Source organism: Passer domesticus, chromosome 1, assembly GCF_036417665.1.
Source record: "Passer domesticus isolate bPasDom1 chromosome 1, bPasDom1.hap1, whole genome shotgun sequence".
Classification (NCBI taxonomy): Eukaryota; Metazoa; Chordata; class Aves; order Passeriformes; family Passeridae; genus Passer; species Passer domesticus.
In genome coordinates, this window is record NC_087474.1 from 115,826,421 (window position 1) to 115,847,007 (window position 20,587).

At 41.2% G+C, this 20,587-nt stretch overlaps 1 protein-coding gene across 8 annotated transcripts in view; it reads left to right on the forward strand.

Moving 5' to 3' along the window:
• TAF4B (TATA-box binding protein associated factor 4b) overlaps positions 1–15,367 on the forward strand; it is a 71,359-nt gene extending 55,992 nt beyond the window's left edge. For 5 of the 8 annotated variants that reach the window (XM_064435631.1, XM_064435604.1, XM_064435624.1 and 2 more), the window contains 2 exons: positions 2,428–2,547; positions 13,402–15,365. In XM_064435631.1, the coding sequence (XP_064291701.1) occupies positions 2,428–2,547; positions 13,402–13,566 (285 nt within the window). In that variant the 3' untranslated portion in view covers positions 13,567–15,365. Of the gene's footprint in view, positions 1–2,427; positions 2,548–10,091; positions 10,235–13,401 lie in introns of all 8 variants that reach the window. The other 3 variants (XM_064435594.1, XM_064435576.1, XM_064435583.1) reach the window with 3 other exon arrangements.
• The last annotated feature ends 5,220 nt before the right edge of the window (positions 15,368–20,587 follow it).

The window sequence follows — 20,587 nt, forward strand, 5'->3', positions numbered from 1 at the left end:
AATGGTTCCTAAATTGAAGCAAATAATCTTTCCCCTTCTGGTTTTCTCTTTCACTGGAGCCTTTAGTAGTCTAATCTTTCCCCAGAGGGGTGCTGTGTGCATGGCATGTTGCAATGCCCCTTCTGATGGCAAGAAGACTGTGGTGTACACGTGACCATTGTGATGACTGCACTACCCTGCTGGCAGGAAGGACTACTTGCTTCTGCAGGGATGCTCCATAGCTGCTGTAAGGATGAGTGGCTCCAGGTGTTGGAGGCCTGGGCAGCTGAGGCTGGAAGTCAGCACCTGCCTCTGCCAAAAATCTCAGCATTTTATTGCTGAGATTTAACATTTATTCTAAGCACTTTATTGCTCCTGCCTCAATCTTTCACAGTTTGCAAAGTTTCAAATTTTTCTTTTAATTTATTTTCACCTTCCTCCATCTCTGATTGGCTGGAGTGTGTCACTGAATATAAAGATATGAGATTTAATCTATATATGAGATTAAAAGAAAATTTATCTTAAACATTTTATGCTACTTAAGCTGGCTAGAGTTAACCTCAGACAATTAAAAAATACTAGTAGTTTGAAAGTTTGTAGTCTGTAAAGTATTCTTGAAAGCAATCGTGTATATTTGGATAAAAACAAGATGACTCAATTGAGTGAATTTTGATAAATAAGGTTTTAATTGTGTACACTGCACACAAAAGCAAGAATAGTGTGTGTGGTAAGTGAATGCTGATATCTAGCTTTGAAAACGTACTACTACAATAAAAGCCTACATAGAATGATCAAAGATGACTTTCAAATAGTGCTGTTTTCAAAACTGAAACATACAAACCCCCCAAAAACTTTATTCTCAATGTATTTGTTAAAATCTTTCTTTCCCTGATTTCTGCTGAAAAACCTTGAGCCGTTTGAGTCTTCCAGGGAACATTGTCCTTTAAGGAATCTTGCCCTGAGATACTGTTTTTGTTTAAATAGCCTAGTTGCTGCACTACCTGATGTGAAGCTGCCACCATCACTAAAGTCTACTTACATGATGTAAAATAAGGCTTGTAACCCCACCCACCCAGAAACTACCCAGCCAAAGTCTCTCTTTCCCAAAACACTCCCCATGAGCCCCAAAGTGTTTCATTGGATGCTTCTTTATTTAAGTGGTAGCAAGTAGGGGACTCATACCATGTAGGGGCTGCAAGCTCAGTTGTTACCAGCTGCTCTTCTTCTCTCCAAGTGGGATCTCTGAGAGCTGAAAAGCAACCAAAATCACAGGGTGTTACAAGCTTGGTACACAAGATATCTGTATTGATTGGGTGAGGAAATCAAGGTAATTCATTGGGTTTATGGTGGGGGAGATTTGGATGATTTCCTACACATGGTATGGTTGTACTTAGTTTTTTTAAGACATGTACACACATCCGTGCAGAGAATCCCCATGTGAACAATCATCTAAGTCCTGGGAATGGGGAGGACAAGGGCTACAGAGCTATACTAGTTGCAGGTGAGACCATTCCAGGGTTGACATCACCCAGAGGTTTATGTCTGGAAAACCTTCCTTCTCCACCCATGCTCCAAGTTGGACCGCTGGTGGATCTGGAAGCAGTGTGGTTGTGTTAGCAAGGTGGCTGATCTAAGACGGTAAGTCTGTCAGCAGACCTGACTGGGTTGAGCTCCAGAGCAGCTGGAATGGATAGTTATTGAACAGAATGTATCTCGAAATACAAGAATAAATTTTTTTTTTTTTTATTTTAGTGCTCTTTACTGTGGGTTTCTATCCCATGCCAAGTTTACCTAACCCAAGTGAAGGTTGTTTCTAATGATTTCTTAGTGTTCAACAGTTTTGGAGTTGAGTGAAAATAAACGTGCAGTGTATCTCTACCTTGCTTCAGATGTTCCTGAACATTCAAATATGTACTGGGAAAAGAAAGACTAGTAGTCAACTACCAGCATCCTGTTAAATTGGGTAATGCAATGTTTCACAAAGGCAGTATTAAGTGCTTAGGTCAGCTGATAGAGGAAATTTGGTATCTTGCTTGTGCAGTCAGGAATTGAGATTTTGAAATAAGAATAAAACCAAGTCACATAACCTGCTAACTTAATTTTTTTTAATACTAACCCACCTTCATAAAACAGTTCAGACCAAGATTTTCCATTAACCAGAAACAACAAACCTTATGAGATAAGGAAGCAGCTGCAAGGCTTGTGTTAAGGCTGCATTGATATACCACAGTGTGGTGTCCATAAAGGGTGTTAGTTAAACAGTGCTGTCCATGGGGCTTCAAGCATGACTGAGTACTGGTGTTTGTCAGAAGTGACCAGAAAGAGGGGAAAGATGCTGTGAAACACATTGTTTCTGTAGGAGCTACAGAGCCGTCTGAAATACATCTAAAAAGAACCTTGAACATAATGTCTATCATAATTAATGCAGGTGTTTTCTTTTTAAATTAGATGCAACAGCTGGAATTGGCACAGATGCAACAAAGAGAAGCCAACCTCACAGCTTTGGCAGCCATTGGACCAAGGAAGAAAAGACCATTGGATTCACTGAACATTACATCTGGGCTCGAGGTACAGACCTGGCTTGCGTGACTCGCATCGTATTACATCTTCATACTGAATTAATTACATTTATCTTTCCCTGTAGGAAGAAGTGTGAGTTCCCTCACACAAAATGGTTTGTTGCATTCTGTAAGAAACCTAGTTTGTGTGTTAGGTGGTTGAAAGGATTGTTTCTGGTAAATTTGATGGGAGTGTGTAATTCTGTGTTAAAGGAAAGACTGTGCATAAGAGCACGGTGTGTAAAGGACTAAATTAAATGATGACTCAGAGAAATCCCATCTATAGTGGAGAGGAGCCAAGCTGTGGTGGCTTTCTGCAGTGGGTAGTTGTCATGGCCCCTGAGGTAAACTCACAGTTCCTGGTTTGGATGACTTGAATGGTTCTTGATGTGACATTTGACTGTGGACATTAATCCGTGCACAATGCCTAGGGACTCTTCTCAAATATTCTGTGAGTTCACCTTGGCCAGGTTCTCCCAAAAAGCACTAAGTCAGTAAAGCTTGACCATTCAATGGTCAATGAGCCAGACTGTCTTCTGTGGCTCAAGTTGAATACTGAAAGTGCTTTTAACAAACCTTTTCTGAGCAAGTCTCTCAATGTGCTGAAGAGTAACATTTCCCAGTACCTGGGAAGCTTTTGTGACTGCAGAAGTCCTGAGGAGACTGAGAGCCTACTTCTGTTAGAGGTCATCACCTTTGCTGGAGATGGGAGAAATTGGTGTTACAGCCAGTTTTGCCCCTCTATTATGAAGCCTCGATACTGCTCAAGTGAAAGTCTGGTTGGCCTGACATAATCAAAACCATCAGGAGCCTGGAAAGTAACTCTTGTGTGGAGGCAATGGTGGTAAAGTTGTCCTTTCTGATGAACCTTCAGTCTTTTTCATTCTTGTTGTCTGGAAAGCTTTAATAGATGGTAGGATTGAAAATACTTTGTCATTTTAGCATAGCAGAGTCTGGGAGGACCTTGTCCTCAGTTATTTGCATTGTAACTGAGACAGTGGTGGCAACTGTCCCATAGTTTTTTCTTCATCTGGTCTGTGACAAGGGGCCTCGCTAAGCAGATGAGATAGAGTTGTTTCAGCGAATTTTTAACTTACTTTTTCCCTGACATGGATACAGAATTAGGTCTTTGAATGCTCCCTGTTAACCACAAGTGAAGGGAAAAAATCTTTCTCTAAACAAGCTGCAGAGAACAGCGTTCACAGCTTTTGAGCAGCTTTTCTTCTCTTCTTTGAAGTTTTTTAATGCACTTTCACATGAAGCTAAATGTATGATTATTTTTTTTTTTAATACCACTGGAAAAACTTGAAAAAATCTGTCTAGCACAAGAACTGTTTTCCCCATCCTTTTCTCATCTTCCCCCAAGCTTCTATCAGGTAACTATTCCTGTTCTTCATAGTGGTTTTCTGTAATTATTGTCGGATTTGTTTCTGAATATTTAACAAGTCTGCCTGTTAAGTACTTTTCAGTTATTTCTCATAATCTGTGGTATGTCTGCTTTATTAAAAGCTTCATGAGATTATGCCAAAGCAAGACAGATAACAGTGTTGCTGTTGAAAGCTGGTTATCCATTATTTACTTCGCCACTTTAAAAGAATGTGGACATGACACGCCTAAAACTGACCATAAACCCTGATAACATTCCATTGTCACAAATTTACCTGCTGTATTTTAAGCAGCTTCTCATATGGTTGCTATATAGACTGATTTGTTAGGGCAGTAGGTGAAAGTAAATCTGACAGTGGAACCATTTTTGTTTCTTTCATGCAAGCTCACATTCCAATGCCTAGTTCTTAGGCTTATGCTACAGAAAGCATGTCTCTTCAGACCTTTTTTTTTTTACTATTTTGTGAAATTATGCAGGATAGCAATCCTTAAGAAGGATGTTTAGATTTAAATGTTTTTAAGTGTCCCAATATATCTGAGCAGGATTTATAAAAGGCTTAAGACTTCTCGTGTAGAATAAAGAATGGTTTTGACAAACACTCTCTAGTTCAAGAAGCAGAACATTTGTAATACATTCATGATAACATGGCAAAACATCCTGAGCAGTAAACAACATTCCATTCTTCAGAGATGAAAGGAGGTCTTTGAAACTGAAAGCAAGTACAATATGGCCTTAGGCTGATACACATTTGGGCATCTTTAGAATCATCTTTTTGGGCAACCTGTCTGAGAATAATTTAAACGGGCAGGATGTGTTTTTTCATTTCAAATTGCAAATACAGACAAAATACGGAGAGCTTTACTCTCAAATAATCTTAAATGTCAGAACTTCTAAACTGTGCAATATGGCAAGTAAATCTGTGAACAATACTCCTGGGACATTCTTTTTTACTATTATTATTTTTAAAGACTAATAACTTGGTAGACATGTATGATAGAAGAAGTTATTCCTAAATATGAATAATGATATTTAACTAATTGGATTAAGATTTTTAACTATGACTTCCAACTTTCTTTGGATAATGTTCTTTGTACATTGTTCGTGTCTTCTATGGCCATGTCAGCTCTGTACAGCTTCTTTTTATGATTGCCTACTGCAAAATAATTAAAGGAAAGGAATTGTTTCAAGCAATTATTGACGCAAACCAAAGCCTTAATGTATTTGGGCAGACAGGGAAGAATTAATCAGTTACAATATGTATTAAAACAGTGAAACTCGGTAAGCAAATTTGTCATATATTTGCCTTTCTCTGTTCAGTACCAAAACGTAATACTGGGACACTGGGAAAGTTCAGTTCAGCAGACTGGGTTGCTTGGATCTGCTGCCTGCTGTTGCAGTAAATGTGAAGGGCTCAAACCAGCATTTCAGGGAGCATGGTATGCTAACTTATCCAAAAATAAGTATCTGTGTTTAACTGGGATGATTCTTCCGCCCAAGGTTTTCTATTTCTCCACACTCTATCAGTGGGTTTTGCTCCTCTTCTGAAAAGTCTTCTTCCCAAGATACTTGAGCACATGATTCCTGCATGTTCATCTTATTATTGATGTCTGAAATTGTGCTTTACTTGGTGTTTCCAGGAGACCTGTTATGGGTCATTTTAATGTGGTAACTAGAACATGTGGTGACACAAGCTTGTGCTTTCAGGCTGGAAGCCTGCTTGCCAGCAGCCTCATCACCTCATAGTGTAACAAGTACAGAAAGAGGCTCTTGTTCAGAGGAGTGCCTGTGAACTAATATGGGCCTAAAAGCAATATAAAAAGAATAATCTATATATTGCCATGATTGCTTATGTATCTCTAAAGTTAAAATAGCAGTAGTGACAAATCCATGATGATCATGGAATGAAAAAATAAGGCTAATGCTCTAGGCCTAATTAAAAAAAATAAAAGAAAGAAAAGGCATCAGTGTAATGGGAATTCTTTTTCCTTTCTTGATGGAAACACTAGTTTGGGTAGTTTTGCATGTTCTCTTCACTGCAACTTAACATTTGAATGGTATTGTTCAGAAAGCAATTTGAGAAAGCCTTGGTAAGAAAATCCCTCTGTTGTGAAAATGTGTTAATTTGTGCTACTTGTAATCCAGAGGTGGCAATATCTTCATTTCTCTCATTCTTATCCGTCTGGACACTTTTGGATACAATGAATAGGAGAGGCCTTTGGATTTCATTTATATGTGTCTTGGGGTTTGTGCATTTGTTACCCACCTCTCCTCCTCCCCTAGTTTGAGGGCATGTGGTAAACAGTAATGAATTAAAGGGTAGGAAGAATTGAAAACTAACTCATCTTGGGAAGGGAGGACACTTCTAAAACAAATAAGAAAAAAGTAAACTTGAAACCACAGACTCATTTTCCCAATTCTTTGTTCTGTTTCATAGCTTTTACTGGTTGGTAACACGCCCCATAATGTTTTCAGTGCTGATAAATAGTCAAGGATTTTTTTAATATTTTTTATTAAGTTTTGCTGCTTTTCTGTTGACAAAGCCATTTTGGAAAACAGCTTTTTCTCATTTCCACTGTAACTGGAATCTTAGAAATTTGAAGACTACAGTTCTGAGTCCTTAAACTTTCTTTCCTTCTATTCTGATGTGTCTTGGGTGCAAGGTCATCTTTGGCTTTGAACCAAGAGCTGTGTATTTCTGCAAAATCATGGACCAGGGAGGAAAAAAGTCCGCAGATGTTTCTGAAAGTAGACTCAGAAGACTGGCTGTTACACTTATGGTTGTCATCTGAATACTGTGGTTGGGCCCTTCTTCTACTTCGTATAGGAAAACTTAGTTGAATACCAGTACTTCAGTGTAATTTTTTGGGGTAGAACACTTGCTTTGTGCTACTTTTCTGGCTCCATGATAACACCTTAAGTACTTAGAAGTGATGCAGTCTCTCCTGCCCCAAAGTGCTATTGGTGCCGAGTTCTTCGCTTGCTTTCTTCCACACTGGTTCCACTGACTGACTCAGGGTTGTACATCTCGTGTCTTTTCTTTCATTTTGCCAGATCCAATGGTAAAGGAAATTCCTCTTTCCAGATACTGCTTGTGTCTGTTCTGTCCCCTGCCAAGACTGGCTGCTCTGTTAATAAGTGTGGGTCTTGCCTTGTCACAGATAGTCTGGCTTTGTTGTGGAAACAAGCTACTGCAAGTAGTTGCTACATAAGTAAATCATGCAGCTGATAGGCTGTGGTCAGTGCAGAGCCATTCAAATACTCCCTTTCTGTTGAACTCCTAACCCTGGCCAACATACTTGAAATAATGTGATACTTCCAGGGCTGTGCACATCTAATACAGCAGTCCACACTTGCATTCTCCTTCTGCAAAGAAGTTTGGCAAGCAAAAATGGAAGAAATGCCTTGTTTACCACAGTGGTCATTGTTCCATTTTTAGTATTGACTGTGGGTGGAGGAAATGAGCTTGTCATCTTCTCTTGTGTCTGCCACATCTGATCATTGTTAACAGAACTTACCCTTCTTGCTTTACAACTTTGGGATGCTGGTATATTCTGTATAAGGTGCTTGTTTAAGCTTTGGAAATGTTCTTTAGTTTGAACTGAGGAAGACCTAAGCCTTTGAGCAACAAGTCCTTTCTGCAGAATGGAAGTAAACCCAACTCTTCCAAGTGACTGGGGAAGAGACATGATTTGTTTTTGCTTGTGTGTGACAATCCAATGGCTTATTTTATTATTTATTCCAGAAGGAGTTTATGCTCTTGTAAGTGGTAACTGTAGAAGCTACTGCCACTCTTTTTGGCCATAAGCTCTTCTGATGAGGGAGCACACTAGCACAATTCATCAGCTTCATTATTGGTGTTAAGGACATGACTGTGTCTAAGTGTGAATCTAATGGCATGAATTGGCTCTGTAGCAAATGGTAGCTCCCTGTGCAATGAGGCCACTGTCTGGTCTTTGGCATGCATACATGATAGTCTGCTAAAGTATTTTCTGAGAAGCTACATGAAATTAATTTAAAAGCAATCACCTCAAATTGGGCTACTTATATATAAGTAGGTGCTCAGAACGAGGCTACAAAATCTGTTTCTACACTTCAGTGGTTTTCCTCACTTTCTCTGTGTCTCTTTCTGTCTCTGTCACCCCTTCACCCAGCCCATAGGTATTAAGTGATACTGGAGGGTGAGGTTTTTTCTACTTTGCATATGCTTGCTGTATGCAGACTCTTTTCTGGTTCTTATTTAAACTTTTGGACAACTGAAGTGTCTATGACATGGTCATACCTTTGGGGAAGAAGAGAGCTAAAAGTTATTGCAATTATAAAATGTCTTCAGCATCTTAGTTACTTGTTTCAAGACCTAACAAAGCACAACTCTGTCAGCTAAAGAGTTTCAGTTTCTGTGCTGGATTTCCTGGCGTCTGTCAGTCTAGGCTATACACTTGATCTGAATTTTTCCCCATGTAAATAGGCAAAAATATTCTCAACTGCCATTCACACACTTCAGAAATACAGTTCATTGGCCCATATTGTGCATTCTCTGTGCTAGAGATGAACTTAATTCTTATATGTGAAAGAGATCTGCAATTTAAATGACTAATTGCATTGTAGCTTTAGGCTGAACATATTGGTAATGCACAAATGTTGATGACATGTGAAGGGTCAAGAGATTTATAATTTAGTTGACAATACATTGCTTAAAATGATGTGGCAAAGAGCCAGAAAATTTCAGCTTAATAATTGTCTGTTAACTAACATGACATATTTGTATAGGATTCATTACCTCCAGGTACAGATTAAGCATCTGATGTACCCATAAGAAGTGACATGCGTACATGAATCTTGGGCATAATAGTGAATAAACTGACATTGCATTCACAGTAATTTGTTTCAATATGTAAAACATGTTGTTGCCTACATTTGAAAGGACTTGTAGGAATGTTGCAATGAAATCTAAAAAAAAATGTGTAATTGAATGGAGTTTTCTATTATATAGATCTGACAGCTCTGTGAGGCTTTTTTGTAGGCTGCAGATAACATCATAGATACACATTTGTTTTCAGCCACACAAGAAGTAGTCTGGATATAGAGATCTGAGTCTTTCAGCCATTGGCTTGAGCTATGCTAATGTTCTATAAGGTTAAAAAAAAACCTAAAATCCCCAGACCCCAACCTAACACAACCAACTTTATTTTTAAAAAAGAATCCTATAAATATTGAGTCATCTAATACTTCAGTGTTGTGAATGTGGGAGTTTTTTTGTCAGACTGAGGTTTGTTAGAATAGGCAGCATCAGCAGGCCGGCTTACCACCAGACTGCTATCAACTTCTTTCACTTTGTTTTCTGTGGCCTAGATTAGGCACTTTTGTGTACGAGCAAAAAGGTCACAATTTTGCCAGGGTCTGTTCCTTTCCCCCTGGCTGCTGGAGGAGACTCAGGTAAGTGCTTCAATACAATGTGTTAGTGGTTTTTTAACCCTTGTTTCCTCCCATGAGACAGGAATGTGTCCTGTGTTTTACAGCTGGGAGACCAAGTACAGCAAACACTAGATATCCCTGATCTCAGTGTAACCACACATGACAGAGATGGGGGTTGAACCTGGAAGCTTTTGTTTCAATTCACTAGGTGCTCTTACCACATCTCTGCTGCACTCAGCTGTCATTTTTCAGGGTTTGGGAAAGTCATTGAAAAGTGTCTCATGACTTTGCTTCCTTCTGCTGGTGGTATTTTTATAATGTGCAGCAGAGCTGCGATAACAATTTGCTGTCTTGGGATCTTGGCTCTGGGCCTGTGATATGTTTATGCCACACCAAAAATTGAAATGAGAACTCTTGGCTTGACTTTAGCACGTCTGACTGAGTACTTTTCTCCCTTAAAGTGTCTCCCTCCTAAGAGTTTAAAATTTTGAATTTTGGTTGGTGTGAAGTCATTGAATTTGTGAAGAGAGCATGTCGTCCAGCAGGAGCAGCTCACTGAACCTGACTGGAACTTGGTAGGGAGGGAGAGGTTTGCAAACCTCTAGGAGCTTTGTGTCAGTGCCTGTAGAATAGCTCTGAGCAGTTTTGAAATACTTGTTGGTATCCATGATCCAAACTTGCAGATGCCAAGCTCCAGCTACCTTGCAGACTAGAAATAAGGTGACTCTGTATTAACTTCACTCTTGCCTTTTCAGAGAATTGGTATATCATTCTCCATCCAGCCACTGGAGAGAGCTCTAGAGATCTTTAAACAGGTTTCCAGAGCACCTCTGAATGAAACTGGTTGTTCAACAGCTTGGGACTACAGCAGGAGCACCACAATGGGTTCTGCTGCCAAGTGAGTGTAATTGATCTCTGTCAGGTGTTTATAAAAGGCTATAAGGGTGACAGTGTGCTGCTGTGGAAAAGGTGCTGATTTGGGCTCAATTCTGAGGATAGTTCAAAAGCAGGACTGCTGCAGTTGTGACCTCCTGGGGCTGATTTAAAGCCAGTTGTTGTCTCAGTACTGGGATGGGTGGTTTACAGTGGTGTGGTTACACTGCTGTAACCTGGCTTACAAACAGGGCCTGTCAGCTGTGATGCCAGGCTGACTGGTAGAATCTACACTGGTAGTTTGCCCTCCTGGGCTGCATGTCTCTGTCATTTCCCTTTTGGAAGGAGGGCAGGGTGGTGAGGGTTTACTGAAAGGCAGAAACTTCAAGGTTAAAAAAAAAAAAAAAAAAAAAGGAAAAAAGAAGTTGCTAGTTAAAGCACTAATAATTAGATATTGCAGTAGGTGGATGCAGGCTGTTTGCAGTACCCTTTGTTAGAATTGATTCTACAGGGATGCATTTTCTATTTGTTTATCTGTGTACTTGGCTGTGACCTGGTTGAAAAGCAGCACTTTTCCCCTAGAAATGGACAAAGGTATCTTGGGGTATGCTGAAGACTAACAGTGAAGAATCCCCCAAAACAGCAAGACACAAGTGGTTGCTGCCCAAATGGGAGGAGCGTAATAGAGATGTCTGGGAGCGAGGAGTCAGCTGGTGGTTTTCAGGTCTCAAAAGTTTTGTGCTTCTGAGGATGGGGTATGTGAGATCTAAAGGAGAGAATTATTGACTGTTGCCTCGGGCCAGACCAGGTTGACCTCCTGCCCAATAGGAATTTGCTCAAGTGGAGCAGCAGAGGATCATCCCTTAAAGTGTCCCTTGTGTCAGTAAAGTCTTGGACATTAATAGAGGGGTCTGTGATGGTTCTTTGGGATGTGCAGATCTTAGACCACTGCCTGGTCCAAGTTCCAAAACAAAACCAGGAAAAAACAGTGTTTCAATACAAGTGTGGGAGACTGTAGCTAACAGGAGATAGTGCTCAGCACTGCATAAATTCACTTAAAAGTGGGTTCCCCAGCATGGTCCCTATCTGGACTGGAATGACCTAAGCTATCTGTTGGCTTCTTTAATTTTAAACCATCATGTACTTTGAGAGAAGGACACTTTCTTTTAACTTATGGTAAGAGCTCTTGGTTGTCAAAGAGCTCCCTGGCCCCTGAAATGCTGTGCTCGGTAGCTTTGATAAGCCAGAGTGATGCTATGGGAAACTTAGAACTGTGAATGGCTGTCATAGTAAACCAGGGCTCAGGACAAGCTTTGACTTTGGATGTGGTATTGCAGCACAATATCGCTTTATGTCTCTGCACTGGGCATGATGGGTAGGAATTTAAGAATACACAAATCCATAACTCTGTCTCAAACTCAAGCAGCTTCTGCCCTGTTGTAGCATCTTGCAGCTACAGCAGCAACAGCAGCTTCCAAAGTGGGCTGGGTGATTTGTGCCGTCTGTCTCCCTTTTTGTAAGAGTGAACAGGATTGAGGTGGCTTTGTTTGGTGTCTTTTTAAAGGTAAGATTTCCAGTCTAATGACTTACTTAGAGAGAAAATACTTTCACCTCAATAAAGTTCTTTGAATTATAAAGGACATTGCTGTTGGGTTACTGAAAACCCTTGGGGTTTGTTTCATTTATAACATTGCCTCAGGCCTTCTGCTGCATCCTGTTGGACTGACCTCCTTTTCAACCCGTGCTGGCAGCTGCATTGCAGAGCTATCTTTTCCCTGGATCCTTCAGGGTTGTCATATGACAAACTTGAACTGTGACCCTTTTGTGTCTTACCAGGACAGCAGTGCCCTCTGTGCAATGTGGCCAGCAGTCTTCCCCACGCACACATTTGTTCCGAGCCATTTAACAAACTGAAAGTTTCAAATGATGGCATTTCATAGTGTTTAATAGTATTGACTGTAAAGCAAATGAAATGGTGCTGAATACCCTGCGTGCTGCTTTTAAAAAAATACAGCTTCCATTTCTGCAATGTGCCCTGGGTTTTCTGTGGCCAGCATGTGCTCTCTGGTGAATCTCTTTATATTTTTAATAAATATCAATGCTTCCACCCTAACAACAGTAGCATTTGCTGCTATATGTAGTCCAGCACGGATAGTCATTTCTAATAAATGGGGAGTTTAAACAGATTTCTCTAAGCAAAGTGGGCAAAGTCATTTTGCTGAAGTCTTGCAGAGTGTTAGGGTAAGAATTGATATAGTTAACACTGCATCCAAGCAACACCATCTCCAAGTGGTGTTGATGCTGGCAGGCATTGCCTTGCTGAAGTTACAGAGACTGAGCACTCGTATTTGTACAAATTACATTCATTACCAAGAACCCTCCAGTAGTGATAAGAGACTGGCTGTGCAGCACAGATTGGCTCCAAGATAAGTAGCCAGTCTATTGTGCAGCTCATGGTAATCTTCCTCTTCCCCACCCCTAATAATAAATCTTGGGGCATTTTGGAAAGCGTGGGGGTTGCTCATTCCAGTAGCTTGAATGTAAAACTACTAAATGTCATCATCTCCTACCAACTGTATTTTCATAACCAAGCAAGGCAGCTGACTGAGGTGGATAGGCTCAGATACAGAGTTCTGAATATCTGGATGCTTTCACTGAGTATGTTGCCCTCTTAAAGGACAGAGAACAGATGATGGCTGGGATGAGTTTCTCCTGGCCATGTTCCAAAGTTAGGGTGCACTCACAGTGACAGTTTTCCTCATGAAGAGATGGAAACCTCTGGAGCAAGCAGTAGTAAGAGCTGTGCACAACCTGGGACTCTGCATAGGTACTGTGTTAGTACCTTCTTCGTAGTTGCCTGATCCTTTCTCAGTGCAAGTCTGTTTGGCAGACTTCAGTGATACAGCATCTATTTATCTTGCCATATTAGTATAATTTTAAAGGAAGAAAGAACTTTGTGGTTGCTTTGACTGAAATAAACCATCAGCTGGCAAGCACTTGCTTTGTCTTTTTCAGTATCTAATCTGCAAGGATTTTTGTGGTGCTGGTTTTCAACGACGAAAGCTGAACAACAGTGGGCTAGTTTTATACAAGTAGGCAGTATAATCCCACCAGTTTAGTTAAAACTTCTATTTACTTCTATGAAATCCTAACGTTTCTGATGGGTTTTTTCTTCCTCTCTCTTCCATTTAGGGTTTGAATGGCAATGGAATTGCTGGATCATCAGGTTTTGGCCTTACGAAGCAGATGCTCTGTCCAAGAGTAACCCGTGTCTGTCTCAGGGACTTGATATTCTGCATGGAACAAGAGAGGGAGATGAAGCATTCTCTACGCTTGTACCGTGCCCTTCTGAAGTGATTTGAATCTTGCATTTCACCGTGCTGTCTACTGCCAAAGATAACACTGAAGCATTGTTGCACTGTCTTGAAATTCCAGTTTCTGGAAAATGATCCGTTGTAAGGATAACTCTTGTTTACAGATAAACATTTTTATTAAATACCTAACTTAGCACCTATAAGGTTTTTAATAATACTTGGCTTAAATCTGTCTGTAAACCAGTGAAGACACTGAGCTGCACACATAAGCACCTCTCTGCTTGCATTTAACTGTCTTAAAAGCTCTGAGGGCTTGATAAGTGTCCCTAGTTTATTTATGCCACTTGCTTCAGTACTCCAGAGTCTGCAACATCTGTTCTATGTGTAGTGCCACCTTCCAACCCCATCTTATTTAGGGAAACAAATATCATCATAATGGCACAGCATAGCATGGCAACTGTATTTAATCATGAACCAGCAGTCAGTAAACACACTAATGTATTGCCTGTGCAACTCAACATCCTAAATTTTCTGAGTTTAGAATTACTACTGGATGCTCACTTGTGGTGATCAAAGTGGCAAGGAAAAGGAATGAGGGGTCCTTTCTACCCCACACTTTGCCTCAATTGCCCTCAGCCTTTCCTCTGAGAAGGTGACAGAGGGAAGGAGGACAAATCAGTCATTCTTGTGATTGAAGTACATCACACAGTGTAGTTAGGGCATACTTGGATGGTCATGGAAAATTTGAAGTTACTAAAAATAAAAGGAGTAAAAGATCCTAAAAAGGGAGAGTAACAGAAAAAAACAGTTTATCTTTTTGTGCATACAAAAAAATAGCATTGAACTTGAGCACAGATGTGGAAAGATATTAACAAAACCTGTTCTGACTACAAAAAAGGAAAAAGTTAAGATGCATTGAAACTCTGGAGCTGAAGACTCTCCTTGGAGAGGAGCAGTGTTTGCAAAGCACAGGATTCACTGCTTTAGAATATTGTTTTAATACTTTAATGTGGTGTAACAGGGAAGCTTCTCAAATAGAAAGTATTTAGACAGTTGCTTTGTTCCCATTCAGTGAGAAGGAGGACTCTGGATTATAAAGACTGTTAGAACAGGTTCAAAGATTGTCTACTTGCTGGTAAAGACTGCTTTGTGGTGGAAGGAAAGCCCTCTGGGTCACCCTCCTCCCTAGGCTCCAAACGTGTTGCCTTTCATGACACAGCGCTGTATAGCATGGCTGTTTCCCAGGACTGGTGGGAAAGACACTGACTGCATTTACGGAATCACAGAATATCCTGAGTTGGAAGGGACCCCACCCCCCAAGGATCATCAAGTCCAACTCTGAGGTGAACAGTCTGCACAGGGATTGAACACAGAACATTACTTGCACCATGCTCTAACCAACTATTGAATGGCTTCCTGCTGAATTTTCTTTTCTTTGACAAGGAACAAGCTTCCTAAGGTTACTTGGCACGCTGCTTCAAAACTTGGAGCAACTATTCACACAACTGTTCTGCACTGTCAGAACCACTGTAGATGGTTACCAAATTCACAAAGTTGTGAATTGGTTATGTTGGTTTTTGTTGGAACAGTAGTAAACAAATCTAGTAAATGAATGCTGTAAATTATTTCTATATGTATATATAGCATATATATATATATAAGAAAAACAGTACTTTGACTATAGTTTGCAAGATATTGATGGCATCGGGCAAAATTGTTTTGTATTATTAAATGCTTAGCTTTACTTTTTATGTAAAGTGCAGCATTTTCCATATTTGTGTACTGTTATCTTATTAATCAGATGTTAAAAATTATTTTAAATACTGCATTAAAGCAATTTTATTTTATTAAAAATAACAAATTGGTAACTTTGTTTCCTGACGTGAGAAGTTCAGCATGTGAAGCTGTCAGCACCATGACTAATGGTGTGACTTGGAGAGCCAGTCCCAGCTGTCTGCCCATCGCAGGAGCTGGCACGGTTTCCTCATGTGACATATTAACTATGAACATCTTTGTTTGAAGGAGTTTTAAACAGAAGTAGGTGACTGAGAAAAGGATTGCTGGAAAGGGGAAGGGTGGGCAGGGAGAAAAAGAAATGTCTCATGTTTGATTTCCTCCTCTCAGCACAGAGGCTGGGTTGTGGGGGTTTTTGGTAACAGCCGGGCAGAGGTGAGAGCTTTGCACATGTTCTGGGAAGCAAAAGCGTGGACTGTGTCAGACTTCAGCAATGTGCTGTGGAAGCACTGTCCTAAATTATTTTTAAAGCAACTCACAATTAATTAAATGCAGGCTGGAGAACCATAAGAAGCATCCGCATATTGGCCTGCCTCTTTCTCTTGAAACCAGTGCAATACTGAAGTGAAATATGTTGGAGAAAATAATTGATAAATAGATATATCTAAAGGATTATGGATGATTCAGGTGTTTTTATGGTCTGCCTATGATGCAGATCGCATGCTTTTATTGCTGCCAGAACAAGTTGTCTCTCACCAGTCGATTCTCCCTGTGTGTTCCCTCTTCCCCCATGTGTCATGTCCACACCCACCCCACTGCCAAAAGACCTCTCAAATTCAAAATTTTATAGTCTAAGGAGTAGCTGATGTTTCAAAAAGGTTTTTCAGCAAGTCTTTAGGCCTAATTTCAGACAGGAACAGTGCTTGGTGCAAAAACTGAAAAGACTTATCTCCTTGCCAAGGGTTCATCCTGCCCCCCAGCTGAGCTCAGCTTTGCTTCTGAGAAAAGTGTCCTCCTAAAGTGGCATTTAGAAGATACCTGGGCTTTGCTCAGCTACATTAGGAATTAAAGAAGAGATCACCAGGGGTTCACTTTCATGCTTTTCCCCACTCTTCCTGCCCTTTATGGGAATACTAAAATCCCAGTCATAAAGTTATGAGGACGAAATCTGCTATCGTGCTCCCTTGCCTTTTGGTTCTCAGTGTGCTCATGTTCAAGCTTGGGAATCTAGGGGAACTGTCTGTGCCACCAGTGCTGGGAGGGCTCTAAAGCTTGCTCCAGGCACTTCCTGCTTTCCAGCTGGCCTGCTAGCCTATAGTGACTGTTTCTGATGCACTGAGCTGGCTGGGCAACTATCCCTGCCACTGAAGTGCTCAGCCTTCAGAGAAAAGGGTATACAGGGGGGAAAGCTGTTGTTGCTTGCTCTTTACTACTATCTCAGCAGCATTCTATGCCAAATTCTGTGTGTTACTTGCTGACAAAAGGGGGCCTGTACTGTTCCTCCTCCAACTGCTGCTTTTTCCTTTTATTGCCATTTTCAAGTCTTAGCACTGAATTTAGCCCTTTGCACTGTCTTTGACTCCAGCTTTTCCCTTCTCCCCATGGGAAAGCCTAGCTGGAGTGCACTAACACACCCTGCAGCTTTGTTCGAGGTTTAATGAGGAAGGTAGCAGGGGATCGTGAGACATTGCTGGATGATTCCTCAAAGCCATTGCACTCTCTTGGACACTTTGACACGAGTAGCTTAAGGCTACTGTTTGCATCAAGTTGTTCTAGGCCCCCTCTCTTTGTAGGCACCTGTGTCCTGCCATGTGAGTGCACTGTGCTGAGCAAAAGTGCTGTCAGCTGTTCTCCAGGTTCATTTCTTTGCTCTGTTCTTTGCTTTCCTCTTCATTTGTAATCACTGGGGTGAAGAGAGAAAGACTAAAGCAAGTGAGGATGTCCTGAAGGGGCAGACAGTCCAAGTGATTGGACTTGGTGAAACAGGCTTGTTCCCAGCAGCTTTTCAAATGAGGGCTGCTGGGTTTTTGAGGCCAAGTGCTCCACACTCTTCCCTGTGCACATGCTGTGAAAGCAGGATGCCATTGTTACCCCAGGTCCCACAGCTGTAGCTCTGGAAATAACTACAACCTGTAGTGAAGGCTTTACTCCTTTGAGGGGTGCAAAGCTCAGCACCAAGACTGATGAGCACAGCACACTGGACCTGTCTGTTTTGACACTTTGGGTTCTGGTTCATTACCACGTGTCAGTGGCTTGTCCCTCCCTCACTGGATACAAAGGCTGCTTGTCTGCAGGCTACAATGCCACTGTTTCACTTGGTGCAGGCCTTCAGCAACCTAGATAAGCACCCCATTTGGAACACTGAAGGAATAAGCAATAAACTTCGTCTTTTCCTTTCAGATATATCCTATGGCCTCTTCCTTCCTCTTCTATTGCAGACATGAGATGGCCACTCATTGCCTGCTCTCTGTAGCTGTTCTGGCATGTTAGTTGATAACTGCTACCCAGTCTTTCCTCATGAGTCCCTGCTCCACAGTTCCCCTTCTGGGGAGCCTGGTTTTGAAAGGGTTTTTTGCTGTGAAGAAGGGAGGAAAAGGAGGATTTTCATCCTGGAATTTCATGGTTATTCTGGAGTGGAAGGAGATGGTGGCACAGGTCAGCCCACAGCCCTAAGGCTGCTACTTTCTGAGCCAGGAAGATCCTTGCAGAAAGTTGGTGTTTCATGGTGACTGAGACTTTCACCATTAAGTCCTACTTCAGTCAGAGGTTTTCTACAAGGCCCTTACAGCAGTAGGTGGCTCCCATCTCCCAAGGGATGTTTCCCTGGCAGAGGCATCTAAAATTCCTGCTGAACGCCCTATCAGAGATGGTCATCCATTCTCTTCCCCAGCCCCATTGCACAGTCCCACAGCTCTTCCATGTTTCTCATTGTCCGCCTGTGTGTCTCAGAACTAGCAAAGGGTACAGAGCTTGTTTTGTGTGATTGAGGTAGACACTGAGGGGTGTCAGGACCAACACTGAGGCCCCAGAGAATGACCAACTCTGTTTCACCAGAGTTCTGCCCATTTGCAGTGTCACTAGAAGACTGCCTCCCCTGGGGCTGCACCCTGGTGGGAGGGAGCAAAGGTGGGGTTCTTCTGCATAGGTCCTGCTAAGGCATAAAGTGCCTCTTAACAGCTTGGCATGCCATGCTTCTGCTCCACAGGCTTTGTTTGATAACTGCTCTGCAGTTATCAGTAAGCAGTTACTGTCTCTACCAGATCACAGGGAATAGTCTTTTTAAATCTATTTGAAATGAAAAATTATCTGACAGATCATCTGTATCTGTTTTCGAGAGCTAATTCATAATTATGTGTAGTTCCCCAAGCTTGTTGAGATATTTGCTATTCCACTTTGAAGTGTTTAGCATGACAGGGTTTATTATTTACAGTTATTTTAAGGTGTTTCTTATTTCTGTTCTTAGAAGCTGGAAGGGGGGATGGAAGTAGTTTTTTTCAAGTAATTATGTGTGAATATACATGTACTCTGTGTGTATAACGATGGCTGAGTAACTTTTAAAGAAATACTCTATCTAAAGACTGAGTTATAACAGCTCCCAGGTGTGAAGCTCCGGCAACAAGGAGAGAGGGAGGAAGGAGATAAATTATCTTCTTTCTTTAAGAGGTTTCAAGTTTTAATGTGTTAAAATCCTTTGATACCTTTGTGCAAAATTGGGCAGAGAATAAAGACTCCCTTGAAGAGCTGATTAGCGGGAAGTCTCAAGAAGGAAGGGTAGGAAAAGAAGAATGCATACAGAGAATCGAAAACAGAGCTTGCTCCTCTCTTCAGGAGCTTCAGTGATACATTTATGTGCATTCTGGCAGATGCTTTGTTTTAGAGAAAAGACAGAAAAGGACCTTCCTAGAAACAAAGTAGGTGAGTACGTGTAGGCAGGCTGTGTATTTAATGAAGCAGACTTACTGAGGAAGAAATCCTTATATTGTTGATTCCTGCTCAATGCAATTTTCATTTTTAACTTCATGTCTCAAAATTTGGAAAACCACTCTGTTATCACCTCATCTCTCTTTGAAGGAGTAGCAAGTACTATCTCCAGCACAGAACTGAGCTACTGTGGGCTGTGGGCCACATGCTGTCCAAGGGAGTCGGTGGCCCGATGGTGAAAGAAGAAGATGGAGCAAGGAGAAGATGTGTAGCTATATTAGACATACCAGGAGCTGTGTAAATACAGCATGGGCTACTCAACATCTTGTAGCTGAAGCAGTTTTCCTCTACTGACGTGAATAAACCATGGTTAGAGGTTTATAGCCCGTGTGAGCTTTGCCTCAGCGTCAAGATGAGGTCGTAATCAGGCTTGTGCTACCTCTTGTCAGGGCCAGGTCTGTAATTTTCTGCACCCTGCCTTTCACCAGCCCGTTCTTTAGCCCTTTGCAGACTGGCTGGCAAGTGGTGAGAGCTCAAAAAGGCCTCATCTCAAACAGCTCTCAGTCTTTGCTTCTAATTTGAAAGGTTTAGCTTTCTTTATTACAGGAAAAAAAAAAACTGAAAGTGACCCAAACGTCAGGTACAGAGGGCAAATATTAAAAGTAAGCTTGTTTTTGCCTTTGAAATTCCACACTTCTTAGAAGCTGTTGGTGAGTGATGCCCCAGAGCTGGGGAGGATAGCTCCAGAAAAAGATCCCCTCGAGTGTGCAATCAGCCCTTCACAGCAGTCTGCTGGGGATGCTGGAACAGAAATCAGCGTTTCGAGTTTTTTTTCCCATGCAGTAAAGAAGAACCTGTGGGAAGGTCCTGCCTATGTCCTTACACAAAACCAGGATATCCAGTTATTAGTGAGAGATACCTCCAGGGCAAGCTCAAATTTTGCAACACTTCCCAAGGCAGGGAAAATGCCCTGGGCTAGGGCAGTCTTGGGAAGAGAATGAGTCAGGAGCCTTTTCTACTTCTTTCTTTCTTTCTTTCTTTCTTTCTTTCTTTCTTTCTTTCTTTCTTTCTTTCTTTCTTTTTTTCTTTCTTTCTTTCTTTCTTTCTTTCTTTCTTTCTTTCTTTCTTTCTTTCTTTCTTTCTTTCTTTCTTTCTTTCTTTCTTTCTTTCTTTCTTTCTTTCTTTCTTTTCTTTCTTTTCTTTCTTTTCTTTCTTTCTTTTCTTTCTTTTCTTTCTTTCTCTCTCTCTCTTTCTTTTCCTCTCTCCCTTTCTTTCTTTTCTTTCTTTTTTTTCCTTTGTAGTCCTGATCAAGTAAAAACTTTGTAGGGATGAACACTTTGCAGAGACCAAACTCTTCCAGACCTCCCTGTACCTGGGTGAGGCTCCTCCTCCACCTCCTGAGCTATGCT